The sequence below is a fragment of the Ammospiza caudacuta genome, chromosome 8 (assembly GCF_027887145.1).
Source record: "Ammospiza caudacuta isolate bAmmCau1 chromosome 8, bAmmCau1.pri, whole genome shotgun sequence".
In the NCBI taxonomy this organism is placed as follows: Eukaryota; Metazoa; Chordata; class Aves; order Passeriformes; family Passerellidae; genus Ammospiza; species Ammospiza caudacuta.
The window spans coordinates 8,400,545-8,417,477 of record NC_080600.1 but is presented as its reverse complement, the minus strand read 5'-3'; the positions used below and the strand labels follow the sequence as shown (position 1 = coordinate 8,417,477).

General features: G+C 47.2%; 1 protein-coding gene across 1 annotated transcript in view; it reads left to right on the top strand.

Moving 5' to 3' along the window:
- Positions 1–226: 226 nt before the first annotated feature.
- The window catches only part of COL6A3 (collagen type VI alpha 3 chain), a 57,906-nt gene continuing 41,199 nt past the window's right edge, over positions 227–16,933 (top strand). Inside the window, exons 1-3 of the mRNA XM_058809227.1 lie at positions 227–419; positions 8,875–9,022; positions 14,299–14,901. Of these exons, the coding sequence (XP_058665210.1) occupies positions 8,935–9,022; positions 14,299–14,901 (691 nt within the window). The 5' untranslated portion in view covers positions 227–419; positions 8,875–8,934. The remainder of the gene's footprint in view (positions 420–8,874; positions 9,023–14,298; positions 14,902–16,933) is intronic.

Below are 16,933 nucleotides of genomic sequence, written 5' to 3'. Positions count from 1 at the left end.
GCTTTGGACGCGGCAGGGCCAGCGCGGCGAGGGGAAAGCCGCAGATTGCGGAGGCGTCCCCCGAAGAGAGAAGGGGGGGGATGACTTTGTGTGTGTGTGTGTGTGATGAGCAGCTCTGACCTCAGCCCCGGGAACGCCAGCACCAACCATCTGGATCCCATTTGCGACGCCCGGCCCCCCGGCATTGCCGAGCCAGCCGCCTCCTCCGGCCGCGCTCAGACCCACGGCAGCCGCCGCGCAGGGACCAGCGTCCCTCCAGAGCCCTGTCCCGCCGCTCTTCCCTCATCCCAGCACTGCCTGCACCCCGCCAGAGGGGACCGGGGAGGCTGAGCAGCGCCGCACGCCATGAAGCAGCGGTGAGAGGCGCTCCGGAGAGGAAAATCCTGGAGTAAGGAGCTCTTCTGGAGGTTCACTCAGGGGTAAGTGCTGCTTACCCCTCGGCAGCTGCTAAGGCATGGTTCTTCTCCTTGGTGGGGTGGTATATTTGGCGGTTTTTCAGCCACCCCCAGGTTTGCATCACTCTTGGGAAAGCTGCCGGCTCGCTCAGCCCGTGAGCTCCACCTGGAGCTGATGCACCGCAGGTGTGTGGGAGCACTCCTGTCCCCACCACTGCAGGGGAACTAAACCCATTCAAGTCTATTTCCCCTGTTGCCTCAGCGTGGGTTTTGGATTTGGTGCTTCGGAATTGCTGCAGCAGCAGAGTGATGGGATGGGATGGGAGCAGGATGACAGGGGAAGCAGTGCCCCAAGGAGGGCATGTGGTGGTTTTTGGGAAGATGTATCAGCACAGGGAGTTGGAGGCATCAATGGGACCTTGCAAGGAACGTGCTGAGGGGGTATCTCAGTGCCCCTTTCCTGCTCCCAGGACTAGGGGATGTTGGATAGCTGCCCTCACCCCTCCTGCCCCGAGGTGAGGTAGGATGAACCCAGCAGAGGTGTTCAGCTGTGCCAACTCAGGTTCTGCTGCCAGGCATGTCCCCACTGCTCTGGGGTGGGCCAGCATATGGCTCCAAGGATAATCCTCATCCTCTTGTGGTCATCCACAGAGAGGGAAATTACCCAAACAGCAGCTTTTCCCCTAAGGGAAAGGGCTCTCCAGCCATGCATGGAGCTACTGTCCCCCTCCACAGCTCCCTCTGCTCTCCCTCCCGCCTTCCCCAGCCCTTTCCCCCCGCAGCCCCAGTTGCCCTGAGCCTCCTGGGACGTGCTGAGGGGGTGGCTATGACTAATCTGGAGACACCCTGCCACCATCCCGCTGGGCTCAGCTGAGCCCTCCCTTCCCAAGCAGAGCTGGGGCGAGAGATGCTTGTGGCCAAACTGGTTTCCTGACCAAGCAGAAGGACCAAAAGTGGCTGGAATGGGGGTAGCCAGAGCCCCTCTGGTTCCAGTGAGTGCAATGGGAAACTCTCTCCTCATTTCTGGTTGCTGTGATGATTCATGTGCATACTCTTGGGGGAGGAATCTTTCCTGTGTTTTTCAAAATTTTGGTTTTGCCCCATTTCTTGCTGGTTTAGGGAAAAAAGAATCAGTATTTGTGGTTGTGTAATTATGGTGCTTATATAGTGATATGTATTATGTTTGTTCTGGGGCACAAATGCCCAGTTTAGGAGGTTTGTAGGGAGATGCCTCCAGACTAATGCTGTTGCAGGGAGCTGGAGAATTCCTCCAAGGTCATGTAAGAATGCAGTGGTGGCAGAGGAGAGACTCAACTCCACTTCTCCCTGGCACCATCCCTTCAGTCAGAGCTCAGGCAAACAGGCTTTTCATCCCCAAAATTTCTCTGTCTTTGCAGAGGGGCTGACCATGGCGAGGGTTGTGCCAGTGTTTAAGACAGGAGTGCAGGGCTGTGTGCTTGCTGCCGCCACACCACGGTTCATTCATTCCCTCTCCAGTTTCCAGCACCCTCCCCAGTCCCCTTTCTGGTTTTTCAAACATCTCTATGACTTTCCATTCAAACTCAGTAACTTTGCCTGATTCCAGGGTGAGCTAAACCAGCCCCTGCTTTATTCCCACATGTCAAGGAGGGGGGAAAATTTTTTTTAAAAAAATCACGTTCCTCCTCCACTTTTGCTACGTGCCTGTCCAGGAACAGGAGGGAACATCCTATTCCTTCCACCAGCGCAAGCTGTGGTAAGTGCACAGCCTTGCCAGCCTTGGATTGTGTTCCCCACAGGATTTGCAGCAGAGGGGTGAGCCTGCCCTGTGCTGGGCGTGCACGGCGCCGGGTGGCACTGCGTGCCTGCTCCCTGCCCTGAATCACAGCCAGCCTTACTTACCCCTCCACATGCCCATCACTTTTTCCACCTTTTTAAGTGATCTGTGTTCCACATTAAGGAGCTGATTTGTTTGGGTGGGGAGGCTCCGGGAGGCTCTGGTTACTATACATAAAGAGTCATTGATCTTCGAGGGTGTTTCCTCTTTTTTTTTTTTTTTTTTTATTTTAGCAAATACTCCCTTTCCTCTTATTAACGACTCTATTTTGGTCTCGGTCTTTGGATGGAGAAAAAAACTGGATTTTAAGCCAACAGCATGCTTAGAAGGACAGCAATGAATATGTGATTCATATTAAATTCTAGCACCCAGGGACCTTGCCTGGGTAGAACATGGAAGCACCATAACTCTATTGCTTTGCTGAACACCGGTTTTAAAAAAATCAAAGCTCCAGTGGCTTGCAAAAGCAGGGAGATTTTTTCCCATCCTTTCTGTCTTCTTTTATTTATTTTTTTTTTTTTTTTAATGTCCAGGTCTGCCTTGGTAGGAATAAACTTTTTCAGGGGCAGCCCTCAACCCCACAAGCCTCACCTTCCCAGTAGCACTTGGCAGCAACCTTTACACTTCAAAAGAGATGAGACAAATCTTAATGTCTCCACCTGGAGCCATGAATAAATCCAGGATTTGTCCTGTTCAGCCCATCCTGAGTCTCTAGAACCAGCTTTGCTTCTCCCAAGGGCTGTGGAACCAGGCAGAAAAGTGTTCTTCTGTGATGAAGGGGTGGACAGGCATGGGACACTTCTGTCCCTTGAAAAGGTGACCAAGCTTCTTTTTTTTTTTTTTTTTCACGGAAAAAATCATGGCATTCAGCCTCAGAATCCGGGAGTGGCTTTTGGCTAACGTTTTCCCCAGCTCAGGGAAATATGAGGGGGAATTCGTCGAGGCGAGAGAGGAGCATGCCTCGCCTCCAGAGGGCAATCTGCAGCTCCCTGGCTCCATCCACATCAGGAGTTGGGGAGCTGCTTCTCCCAGCTGCTCACTCCACAGCCATGACTGCAATCTTATCCCACTGCTGGGGATGCAAAATAAATTTAGTTGTTCTGGGTGCCTGGTGTCCACTTCCAAGCCACTGGCAGGGCTTACAGCTGCTGTGGATGCAGCAGAGAGCAGCCAAGCCAAGGGAATTTGAGGCTGAGCAGTTTGGTTGGGAAAATCCCCACAAAGCAAATGCAGGTGAAGGCAGAAACCTCTTTTTTTTCGGCTCTGAGATCCCCGTGAGAGACTTCTGGAGAAATCTAGAGTATTCTCACAGCATCCTGCACCAGCTGTGGGATGATGCTTTGCTCTCCCTGTCCCCCTTTCAGAAAAGCTGTTGAGACCCAGCTGCAAATGCGCCTCTTTTTCCATGAGAAAAGCACAATCCACCCCACAAGCACAAGGGAATTTAAGAGCTGCCATTGCTCCTCAGGTTTTTAGTCAATATATTTTTTGGGGATGCTGCATGGCTGGGCAGGAAAACTGGAGCAGATATCCTGTGATTTGGGGTAGTGGGGCATCCCAAATGTCCCTGGGCGTGCCAGCTGGGAAAGCTGCACAAGGCCAAGCCCAAATCCAGGCCATTTGTCCCCAGAAAATGTGCCAGTTGTGGCTCTGCCTGCCATGCTTGCCATGCTCTGCTCCTTCCCAGAGGCTGCTCAGCTTTCCAGCAGGAATGTGTCACAGGAACAGGGAGATTATGGGAACAAATGTCATAAATGCAATCACAAAATGGTTTGGGTTGGAAGGGACATTAAAAAGCATTTTGTTCCAGTCCCTTTCAACACTTGCAGGGATGGGGAAGCCACAGCTTCTCTGGGCACTCTGTGCCAGGGCCTCAGCACCCTCACAGGGAAGAATTTCTTCCCATTATCCCATCTATTCTATTTTAACTACACTCTAGTGAAAAAACCCACCCCAACACAAGCAAACAAGAGCTTAGCAAGTGAATTTAAAACATCCACTCAAAGGAAAAAAGAAATGTAAAAAGTCAAGTTTTATGCGCAGAGAAGTATGCAATATATGCAAAAAATAGCTGCTGGGGAAAATATTTAAGGAAATCACTTCATTGTGTCAGAGGTAGAAATGATTGCTTTTTGAGAGCAGTATTAGGAACAGATGTATTGCTTCTGATGAAATACTGTAATATTAAGAGGTCAGCACAGACTATATAAACTCTAGACAGACATAAAACTTTCAGATCATTGAAGGCTACAGGAGTTAATCTCTTAGCACATGAATCATGAAGAAATTGGCTCCCCAGGCTTTGGTGCTAACTTAATTCAGGAAAACTCTTTCCTTTCCTAAAGGAAAGGAGTCAGGTTTTTCAGCATATTTTTCCAGCTTGAAATGGATATAGCAAAAGCTTCACCAGAGCTTTCACCCCACAGGACTGCAAGGAACTTTTCATTTAAAAAATGAAATAAATCCACAATTAAATTGCCTTGTTGAAAATACATTATTGAAAACGCAACAATGCCAGAGAATAAAGTTGCAACACAAATACTTACCTTAACCAAGTATTAAAATGATTTCACATCTCTGGTTTTATCATCCACCCTCTGCAAGCTGGTGCCACCTCCAGCTCCTGTGACTGGTGGTAATTTGGGACGCAAAGCAAGAACACATTGAGCAACGGAAATTACTTCTTGTGCCTCGCCGAGGCAAGCCAAGCAATAAAAATCACATTATTCATTGTTTTAAACCCACTTTTCTCACTGAGTCAGAGACTTAGACCACTCAAAACAGAGCTGAGTGGAGTTTTGGGTGAACTTCCCCATCCAAGGAAAGAAAAAACAAATTATCCCCACCCACCCAACCCCCATTACATTACCTTTAAAAAAAAAAGTTGCTGTCTTGCTGCATCTTCTTCTACAGGAAAATCATCTCCTTGCCCACCCCTTTCTGCAAGCACTGAACTCTTCCTCATTAGCTAATGAGGGGGCTATAAGAGAAAACCCTGCTCAGGAGCAACTCTTCTTAAAAGCTTCTATTTTCCTTAACTTGTCAGTCTCTAAGAGACATCCATCATTTTTTCCTGCAAGACTTTGCTGCCTTTTTCCTTCTGATGGCCAATCCTGGCTCCTATGACTTTGGGATGGTTTTGTGTGATGCTAAAACTCATCTCTTGTTGATGGACAAGTCCCCCTGCTTGCACAGAACTATAAATACCGAGATGGAGGTCACAGAGAAAGCTGGAGATAGATCTGGAGTCCCCCTAAAAGAGAAAATGGGGAATGAGGTGAAATCCCTGGAGGTGTCCAAGGAACACCTGGATGTGGCACTCAGTGCTCTGGGCGGGGTGACAAGGTGAGAATCAGTCCCCGGGTTGGACTCGGACTTGGAGGTCTTTTCCAACCTAAGAAATTCTGTGGAAAATCTCAGCTTCCCACTGCTGTGGGAGTTCATGGGTGATCCTGTGGGCAGGGGGGATTCCACAGCCTCGGGGAGTTTCCCTTTTCCCTTTGGCTGCATCTCGTGGCTGTAAACAGGCTCCGAACAGCTGCTCGACATTAAGACCAAAAAAGCCCCCAAATGTTTGCTTCAGTCCTGTCACTTTTTAGCCAGCAAGACATCAATTTTCACTGGTTTATCTTGGTGCTCTGCTCATCCCCAGCTGTTGTGTCTGAAGAGGGATTGGCTGCCAGCAGCTAATAAACAGGATGATAACATAACTTCCTGCATTTTGGGAAAGAAATATGAGCAGCTTTACAGCACACATTACTTTAGTGGGCTGTTTTCCTTAGCATGCATTTTATTTCATGTTCTCCATTCAGTTCTAGCAGCCTTTTCGCTCTGTGACATCCCACCCTTAAGGGAAAGGGGGCTCCCAAGGTTTGTAGATGCTTGTGGCTGAAGGAAAAGACAGAAGTGAGAGGGCCTGCAAAAACTTACAAAGTTTTATTAACAAATTACACACTTGGCATGGAATTGGGTGTGTTAATCACTGATCTCCCTGATTTCAGTATAAGCACGTGGCAGTGGCTTTTGGATAAAGGACAGAGTGAAAGGGAAGAGAGGGAGGGTGATGGATTAGAGAGGGAGAGATAGAGATTAAAGGAAGGGAGAAAGAGAGATCACCACTCCTGACTCCAGCATTGATCCAGCTGACGGGGTATCCAGGGGCACAGATGCATCTGGGCTACATGGCTGTACCTTTTATAGTTGCATTTCCCCCTCCCTGGAGAAAAATTCTCACTTTTTATGTAAATTAGCCAACAAATTTTTCCTAGTTTTCTCATTTCTTGAAATGGGTCAAGGGGCTCTGGAGGCCTTCCTGCTTCTCAACGCCATCCCTGTGCTGTGCTTATCCTCCCTAGCCAGAATAAGGAAGTTTATCCCATAAAATGCTGCCCTATCTCCATGTGGCCTCTTCTCCAGCCACATCCTGCCCTTTCCCAGGGTGGGTTACTGCCAACAATCCTTGGTTGTTATCACCAGCAATCCTTGGTTGGCTGCACAGCTGTGAGGATTTGAGATGTGCACATCTTGAATCAGAGAGCCATGGGATATTCTGAGCTGGAAGGAAGCCACAAGGATCATCAAAATCCAACTCCTGGCCCTGCACAGGACACCCCAACAACCCCACCCTATGCCTGAGAGGATTGTCCAGCACTTTGGACTCTTCTAGGCTTCTATACAATCCCAAAGGATGCTGCAAAGTGAATCCCACTCAAAAACTTGCAGCTCTTCCATAAATTTCTTCCCAGAGGGAAGACTCTCCCATGGAGTTGGGTGGGTGGTTGTCATGAGCTTGGTGCTTTTTGCAGAAAAAAAGGTCTAGGACCTACAGACCCTTCTGTATTTGAAACTATTTTTTGGGTGAAACCATTATTTCTGGGAGCAAGATGCCCACCAGGGACACAATCCATCTGAGCAGGTTTGCTCCTGCTGGAGGCACTGGGAGGTTTGGCTTGCACTGGAACATCCAGGGGGATGGATGGCTGCCAGCTCACAAAGGTGATGGTTTAATCTCTTTGGGAATGACAATGATACCTCTGGGCTGCTGCAGCTGCCTCCATAAATTGAGGGGTTGCCAATAACAGGGAAGACTTTGCCATGTCTTGATTAACATTGTGCGCTGGCTCTGGGGGCCTGCTCAATGTCTCTCCATTTCTTACTATTATTATTATTATTATTATTATTATTATTATTATTATCATCATCATCATCATCATTATTGCTATTACTATTACTATTACTATTACTATTACTATTACTATTACTATTACTGTTACTGTTACTATTACTATTATTTTGGGGAAAAGGCAGAGGAAAGCTTTTCCCAGACTCATGCTATAGGGCAGTCATAAATTCCACCTGGAGCACAGGAAAGACCAAATGCTGCAAATCTCTTCTCCCAAAAGAGGCCAGACCCCAGCCCAGCTTTGATACACAGGGAGCCAGAGGAAGTGTCAGGATCACATTGGTTTCAGGAAACCAGGTGGAAGTTGTTCCTTCCTTTCCACAGAGCTGCCCTCTGATATCTCTGAGGAGTGTCTCTACAGCAGAAGTGGGATCAGCTCCTTATGTCCAGATGTTCCCATATTCCCAACTCTTTCTTCTGTTTCCAGCAATAACCATCAGTGTAATTACCACAATTTTCCTCAAAAATAATAGTTACTCTTCCCTTTAGCCCTTTTAGGCTCTTGTTTTGGTTGTAACTGTCTGGATTGATGGAATTGGCAAGGATGATAACAAGAAAATGGAATCACTTTTTTTTTTTTCCCTTTTATGATGACCTGGTTAGCAGTTTGATGTATTGGAGTAACTTTTGGCTGATTGGAGCGATTGATCCCCTCTGGGGAACGAAAGGTATTAAATCACTGTGTTCCCTTTTGGGAGGATATTTTCCCAGTTAAGCAAGCCTTGCTGCTTTCTGCTCTGTGGGCTTGGAAATGAAGATTAAATAATAAATTGGTCATCTCTATGACAACAGAAACACAGCCTTCATGGCGGAGACGTTGTTTCAGAAGGCTTGCCAGGTGGATCATAGATAAGAAACTTGCTTAAATTATATTTTTGGCTCCAGCAGATAAAATATTATTCTTGGTGTCTTTCCAAAATATGATCAGCCCAGCGCAGGCTATTCCACAACCGGGGCTCTGAGCCTGGGGGAGTCCAAGGGCTTTTTGCTGTGCAGCCAGATCATGTGGCTCACTTGGGCCTAGAGTGCTTAAATTTCCATTTGTATGTTTGGGACAGCTGAAAAGGTGAGCTGAGGCAAGGGGGGATGTTCAGGGCAGTTATTGTGGTGTTTGGAAGAAATAAAGTGAGAAAAGGCAACAGCAAGAGGAAGTGTGTTGGCAGAGATGTATCAGCTGGTCATCCATGGATGGGGAGGGCAGGTGGGAGGCCACTGTGTGTTGTGGTAGAGAAACCTAAGCATTTTCCTATGTATTACATATTGCCTGGGACAGCACAGGTAAAAAAAAAAAAATCATCTAATTCCACAGAGGTGATTGAAGGTCAGTTATGTGAATTGTCACTCTATCCAGCAGCAAAGAAAATTTTCCTGCCAAAGTGCCACAAAAGCCTTGTAAAACCACATGGTTTGGCTTTTCTATGTTGTGCTTCATCTGGCCAGCACTGCTGCTATTTCTCACTCTCCCTGTTTTCCTCCCTCAGGTCTCACGTCAGGTGCTTTGAAACAAAAGAGAATAAAAGGAAAACTCCTAAAAGAGCAAAATGAGGAAACATCGGCATTTGCCCCTGGTGGCAATGTTCTGCCTTCTGCTCTCAGGCTTTGGCTCGGTTGGTGCTCAGCAGCAAGCAGGTAAGAGCCCGGGCTGCTTCACCTGACTTTGGCCCTGTACAAGCACTCCCTGGCACTGTTTGGTGTTTGACATGCATGTCCGTGGGATGTTGTGGATGGATGTGTTCTGCTCCTCAGCTCCCACCTTGCTGAGGCTCCCTGGGACACGGGCCTTGGCCAACACTCACGGTGCCTCCCCAAGCATGACACTGGCTGGTGCTGTGCCATGGAGGATGCTCTGCAGGGCACCAGGGTGTGGGACCTGCACTCAGGGTGGTCCTGAGAGGGTCTTCTCCTCGGCAGATCTGTTCTGCCCTCCCTGCATGTGCAGGAGAGCTTTTAGCAGTGAGAAGAGCACTGCCACTGTCCTGCAGAAAGGCTGTTTAGAGAGGTGGTGCTGGCGCCTTTGAGACCAGACCTGGTGTCACCAAGTGTGACAGCAGGAAAAATGCAGGAAACTCAAGCCTGCACTCAGGCTGCTTAAACTAAGCTGTCCTTCCTTCCTTGAGCATTACCATGGAGCCAGCAAAAACCATGCAAGAGACACGGGCAGCTGGAAGCTGAATGAGCCTGAAATAACAGGTGAAGCTACCAGTGTCTCTGTCTGGCTCAGGGCTGGTGTCCAAACCCATGGGTGAGAGTGTAGGAGGGCAGGAGCACCTCAGCTCCCTCTCTCTGGGCAGGGCAGGTGGCATGCTGTCCCCCAGCACCTGCGGGGCTCTGGTGGCTGTGTGGTTGTTCTCCAGCGCTTCTCATTTTGCTGCGGGCGATAAGGGGAAGCTGAGCTTCACTTTCACCGTGCCAAGGAGGCTGTTGGTTGTTTGGGTGAGGAGGAGGAGGAGGATGAGGACGAGGCATGCTTGTGCTGACCGATAGAAAATCCTAAACCCCCATCTGTTTTTTTAAAGCTGTCAAAACCATTGCCGTGGCTGATATAATATTTCTAGTGGATTCCTCCTGGAGCGTTGGGAAGGAACACTTCCAACTTGTTCGAGAGTTTCTGTATGATGTTGTAAAGGCTTTAGATGTGGGAGGAAATGATTTTCGCTTTGCCCTGGTCCAGTTCAGCGGAAACCCCCGCACAGAGTTCCAGTTAAATACCTTCCCCTCCACCCAGGACGTCCTGTCCCATATTGCCAACATGACTTACGTGGGGGGAGGCGCCGAGCCCGGAAAAGGATTAGAGTACCTAATCGAGAAGCACCTCACTAAAGCTGCGGGAAGCAGAGCCAGTGAAGGCGTGCCCCAGGTTATTGTAGTGCTGACAGACGGACAGCCCCGGGATGATGTGGCTCTGCCCTCATCTCTCCTTAACTCGGCCCGTGTAAACCTGTTTGCGGTCGGCGTTGAGGAGCCGGTGGAAGGGCAGTTGCGGGAAGTAGCGAGCGGACCCCTCGATGCGCACCGCTTCAACCTGGAGAATTTTACCGCTCTCCACGGCATAGTTGGGGACTTAGTGGCGAGTGTCCGCTCCTCCATGACTCCAGAAAAGGCTGGGGCCAAAGGACTGGTTAAAGACATCACAGGTAATGCCTGGCTGGCTGGTGGTATCTGCTGGCGCTGCGCTGTTTGGCATTGCCACTCTGGAGGGGCAAGACTGAGATGGACGTTCAGAGGTGTAAAAATAAAGGTTTGAAGCGTGTGGCCCCGTGTTTGCAGCTGCTGAGGTGCTGTTTGCAGACTGAGCCAGGGCTGCCAGGAGCCAGGGCGGGAATCCTTGAATGGGCAGTGGCACCTTGTGGCCATCCTCTGGCACATATGGCATGGAAATTCAAGGGTAGGGAGCTCTGCAGAGTTAGCAAATTGCCATGTCCTGTTTACTTCTAAAGTGGGGAAACAGAGGGTGAGCACACCAGACCTGGTGGTGACCCTGACTGAAAATCCTCTGGAGACTGAGAAGGTTGCTACTGGTTGTGGGGACAGCATGATGGATGTCCCCTTAGAACCAGGTAGGGGGACAGGGAGATGTGCAGTGTGCCATTCCAGAAAGTCATGCTCTTGGCCAGTGTGCCATTCTAGAAAGTCACATTCTTGGTGAAGACAGCAAAAGAAGCTGGGTGGGGAATTTCTCTGCTGAAAGCCCACCTCTGAGCTGTCCCTTAACCTCTCTCCTCATGCACCTGGAGAAGGTGTGTGGTTGAAAAGTCTTCTCTACAAGCCCATGGCTTCCACCTGCTGGAGCACTGGACCCTTCCCATAACTGAAACCTCCCTGCAAACCATGTTGGCTTCAATGGATCTGCACTGACTGCAACACAGGGCCCAATTTCCCTGAAAAAAAAAACCCCAAAACAATCTTCCTCTGTCCCTCCTCTGTTTATGAAATTCCAGCATGGCAAGAGCCTTCTGAGAAGCTTTGTTGTTTTTCAAAACAGAAGTCCTGGGGATCAAACCTTTCTTTTTATTCCTGAGGCTCCATCTGAAGGTCGAGAGCTTGTGGGGCGACGTAAGGCCACAGCAGTGTGATGAGGCAGTGTGACATTAATCCCCCTGTGTTGTCTTGCCTGATTAACCCTCACGCCAGTGCCACTGGGTGCTCTCCATCACTGCATGGCACCGAGCAACACCAAGAGGCCGTGCTCATGTTTGTTTTTTGTCGTGCAAAGCGCTTGACAGGGCAAATATCCAGGTCACAGGAAAGCCACAGGGGAGTAGCTGCCCCACAAATGCTACAAAAGGCTCTCCAATGCTAAGGAGATGACACCAATATTGGTGGAAAATCAACGTTACACCCAACCTGCTGGCAGCACTCTGGTGGCTGTTGGGCATCTTAGTCGTGAAGGAACCCAGTGAAATTCCCTGTTGAAATCAATTGGGAAATTGGTCTCTGGAAGCTGGCTGTCCTCCTCTGGGCTATGCCAGCAGGTAACCCCATTGAATGGAAACATTTGGAACCACAGACATTCCCTTAAAAGCTTTAAAGCCAAATTCCTGTTTTGTGTATTTTGTGCATTTACAAGTTTGTTTCTGCTTAAAGGTATTTTTTGCAAGCATTTCCTTCCCATCCTATAACACAAATTTAAGTTAATCCTACTGTTGTAGTGTTGTCCCTGTGTGACTTGCATGGGTGATATACAGAGTATTGTTAAACATGGGAAAAGATGTTACAGGTCCTAAACCTTGGATGATAACAATGTGCAAAACATGGTACAAATATCTGCATAAGAGTTTAAAAAATCATTTATTCATCTGATTACTACATGTGGCATTAAAATGTCTAAAACTGCCATTGATGCTATGTTAGAAAAGAGCCCTAATATGAAATGGAAGTATAAAACAGCCCCAGTCCTGTAGTGGTTCTAGTAAAGAGAACCAGAACTGCTGGTCTGTGGCAGTCCCTGGAGCTGACTCACGTAAGTACAACAGTCAGCCCCGAGTTTGCCCTGAAGTATTTGTTAAATCTGACCTGTCTGTCTCATCTGACCCTCCTCGCTTAGTTGTGCAACCAGCATGCTTTTTATTTGTTCTCCACACCAGCTTGTTCCATAAATGTGCACTGAAGTACAAGGGTTTTTTTACAGTGATGACAAATTATCCAACGCATCTGTTTCATATCTATTTTCTCTTCCGTGGGAGCAACCCATTAGTGCCTGGAATCTTGTTCCTCCAAAAAAGATATTCAGGATTATCTAAAGCATCCCTGGGTAAAACCACTGTGAGGTTTCCCTTTCATTTTTACAATGAAATGGAATGTGTACATCCCAACTGATAATGGCTCAGTAAAACCAAGGCTAAGCAGCCCTAAATTTTGCCTCCATGGAAAAATAAATCCTGGAGCTCCTTGAAATTCTGTACCCTGGTGATTTCCTCTGAGCCAACACTGGCCATTGAGTTGGCCCAGGGGAGTGATGGTGACTTGGACAGCTTCTCCTTTGTCACTGGAATTGCAGCATTATCTTAATCTCCTGGTTTATGAAAACGTACTAGAAACACAAGTAAATTGGCAATAAATAAATATTTTACTGGCAGTGCTGGTTAATAGCAAAGATCTCAAGTTTATTCCTAGCCTTGCTAAACCACACGCCAGCTTTGCTGTTGGTTTCACCTTTGGCTTTCCAAAGTTGAGAGCTGACGGAGAGATTTCCAAATGTTCCTTGTCAGCCATTTGCAAATAGTCTGAAATTTGAGTTCTTAATGTGAGTGGAGAGTACCAGCATGGAAACATCTGAGCATGCTTTGGGGTTTTCCCCCCCACTCCTCTTTTTTGCATGCATAGAGCTCTTGATGATGTTAATTGTAACATTAGTTGAGCAAAAGGAGTAAGAGCAGACACCAGGGCATTTTGGGTCTGCTTTGGTAAGTCTCGAAAATACTGCCACTCAAAACCAGGTTCAAACCATGTGCAAGCTTTGTTTGATGTGTGTATATCTCAGCAAATGTTGTGATCATCTGGGTAGGGTCAAACAACTAGAGTTGGATAATTTTGTCATGACTGATGTCATCACCCTATTTTAACCTGATTCTGCATTCCTTGATTGAATACCCAGAATCCATATGAAAAGTACAGACCAGACCCCTCTGGCAATGATCAACCCGTCTTTGTGCAAAATGTTTAAAGTGACGCAATTTTTGCGTGGCCTGGGTTGAGAACTGTGTGGGTCAGCATGCTAGAGACATAGCTTCAGGTGGATGCTGGCGACTGGTAAAAGAGTTACAGTCAAGGAAAAGTAATGATAACCTTTTCAATTGTTTCTAACAAATGTGTTTTAAATAATATTTATTCATGGTGGGAGAAGCCCATAGATTCAGCTTCTGTGTTTAACCAGCAAAAGAGCAGAATCGTGACAGAGAAGCTGAAACTTTCCCTGCATCCAGTAAATGCTGGCTTTTTTCCTCCCAAAAAATAGAAGGCAGCAATGATGAAAACCTCCTCACCCTCTATCTTCACCGTGAATTGCCACCAAATTCCACCTTTTTCTTTTGGCTCTGTCTAAATATTTGGACAGTACAGGCCACTGATGGAATGTACCTAGATTTCCAAAAACTGTATTTTGCCGAGGTTTCTCCTTGCATGCCAGTAATGCTGACCCCATGTTACTACAGCCACTGGCTCGTGTTGTGTCCACTCAAGCCCTCCCTTGATGGGCTGTGGATGCTGCTGGGAAGGGCTTGAGAGCTCATATTCAATCAGAATGCAGAACTAAGAGGCAAAAGTCATCTCCTCAGTGATCATGTTGTTTTGTTTTCTCATTTTCGTGTTTCTCACTGGTTTTCCAAGAAACATGTCAGAACACTGTTACAACTGCATGTAATCACCCATTTTAATGCTTTCACCTTTTGCATTTCTTTTTTTTAAAGCTCAAGAGTCTGCTGACCTAATTTTCCTTATTGACGGATCAAACAACATCGGAGGTGTCAATTTTCCAGCCATACGCGATTTCCTTGTAAATTTGATTGAGACCCTCAGAGTTGGAGCTCAGCAGATACACATTGGGGTGGTGCAGTATAGTGATCAACCCAGAACCGAGTTCTCTTTGAGCAGCTACTCCACAAAGGCGGATGTCCTGGATGCCGTGAAGGCACTCGGATTCCGCGGGGGCGAGGAGGCGAACACCGGTGCGGCACTGGAGTTCGTGGTGGAGAACCTCTTCACCCAGGCGGGAGGCAGCAGGATAGAGGAAGCGGTGCCTCAGATTTTAGTGCTGATAAGTGGTGGAGAGTCTAGTGATGATATCCGAGAGGGCTTGTTAGCGGTGAAGCAAGCTGGTATATTTTCGTTTAGCATTGGGGTCCTGAATGCTGACAGTGCAGAGCTGCAGCAGATTGCTACTGATGGAAGCTTCGCCTATACTGCCCTGGATATCCGTAACCTTGATGCTCTTCAAGAATTATTACTGCCCAACATTGTTGGAGTGGCCCAAAGACTCATTTTGTTAGCGGCCCCAACCATTGTGACTGAAGGTATGTATGCCTTTCTAGACCCTTGCATTTCGGTGAATCCATGAATGATTAAGCTTTTGCACAATTTACAAGCATATTTAAAGCTTTAATTATTCTTTTTTTTTTTTAATTAATCTCTCTGGTCTGGTTATGGAGAAGCAGTGTTTCTGTGCAGAAACTCACTAACCCACTGAGTTATCTCTCAAAAACCATGAGATCTTGTTGCAATAACTGGCATGATATATGGGGTGTTTTAAAAGGCAGGAGCAGAGTATAAAAAAAAGGGGTATAATAAAAAAACTCACATAATCCTTATTGAGGTATCTAAGCACCCTGGGAGTAAACACTGCAGCACTGCCAGTTGTAAAAATATTTATGCCATGTAAGCTTACGTTATATGTCAGTTGGAAGTGTCATGACCATAAAATGTGGCTAAGGAAGGCATCAGGAATGCTAAATGGATCTCTATGTACCAGAGTTGAAATTATCTCCTTGCTAAAACAGTCAAATTCTACAACTCACTGAAGCTCTGGGCTGCCCTTGGTAAAAGGGTGGCATTCCTGTTTGTTGAACTTAAAAACTGAACAGCCCTTCGTTCTTCTGAGTGAAATCACTACTTTTGATCCATCATCTAAGTTTACTGTTTCCATGAGGCTGTGGGAATTAAAAATGCAGGTGTTAATATTCCACTTAGGTTACCTTGTCACCCATAAGTGCCATTGGCATTATTTCTGGACTAGCATCAGCTCAGGTGTGGTAGAATAATGAATATCTGGATTTATGGGGCTAATAGGTGATTTATGAAAGACACAACATGCCATATTGCAGAGGCCCCTGGAAGGGGCCAGCCTGGAGCTGCTGCACTTAATTAACAGCATGCTTAATGCAAGCAGCACTTGTGGGATCCCCTTGTCAGTCTGGAGTTCTGTACACACTGTTCCTCATGGTGTATGTTGACATATAAAACTGTATTCCAGATGTCTTTGCTGATCCATGCCTAAACATGGTTGCTATCCTGTGGCTCAAATCAAAGGGAGGAATTTGCCGTAAAGATCATTTTATGACCTTGCCTTGATTATTCCAGGAAAGAACATGAAGAACTTCTTGTAGCACCCTACAAGAGCCATATTTAGCCAAATAATATGAAGTCAGCATGTGTAGCTAAAATGTGAATACTGGAATCCATGCAACTCAGTGGAAAATCTCTCTTTCCTCTTGTCTGATTTTTAACAGTTTGAATGGTAAAATTTAAAAATTTTGGTACCTTTTTTTTTTCATCTCCACTTGTATATTTCTCACTTAAAGTTCCAGCTCATTTGTGGAAGGTGCTACGTCAGCCTGCACAGTTACATACAGATGGATGTTAAATGGGGAAGTAGATTATTTCCAAAGGATCTTTAGGGAATTTCCTTCCCCTGACACCCATGGAAATAAATTTTGACTGGTTTGCTTGATTGACATCGACAGCTTGGAAGGCTGCAGTGCAAAGCAGTTTGGGAGACACTGCAGCCCAAAAGGGATGCCAAACCCTCTGAGGTGCCAAGTGCTCCTATGAAATGCTGAAGTCATCTCGCTTCACTTTAGCTTGCCAGCTGTTCATCCTGGGCTGAAGGGGTGTTCCAAAGTGGCTTTCTGCTCCTTCACCCACTGGGGAACCTGGATGATGGAGTTAGATGAGGAGCTTCACCAGACAGCTGACATGGCAACGAGGATGGAACTATGCAGGGCCGGGTTCAGCGCTGACGCCCTCCAACTTTCCCAGCTTTGAGAGTCAAAGATACAGTGCTTTGATCCCAAATCCTTTGAAATTCTTGGGAGGCTTGCCATCAGCTTTACAGGGCTTTGGATTAAACCCTATGAGATGTGCACAGCCCTGCTCAAAGGCTTTTGCATTAATTGTGTCCATGCAAACCATAACCGTGGGTTGTTTCTTCCTGTGTGTTTTGGGTTTGATTCTTGCATTCCTCTGAGGGAAAAGTACTGCAGGATTTGAGAGCTGCAACAGGAATGAGAAGCTGAGAGAACTCTTCCTTCCCAGCCTCCCTCATCTTTC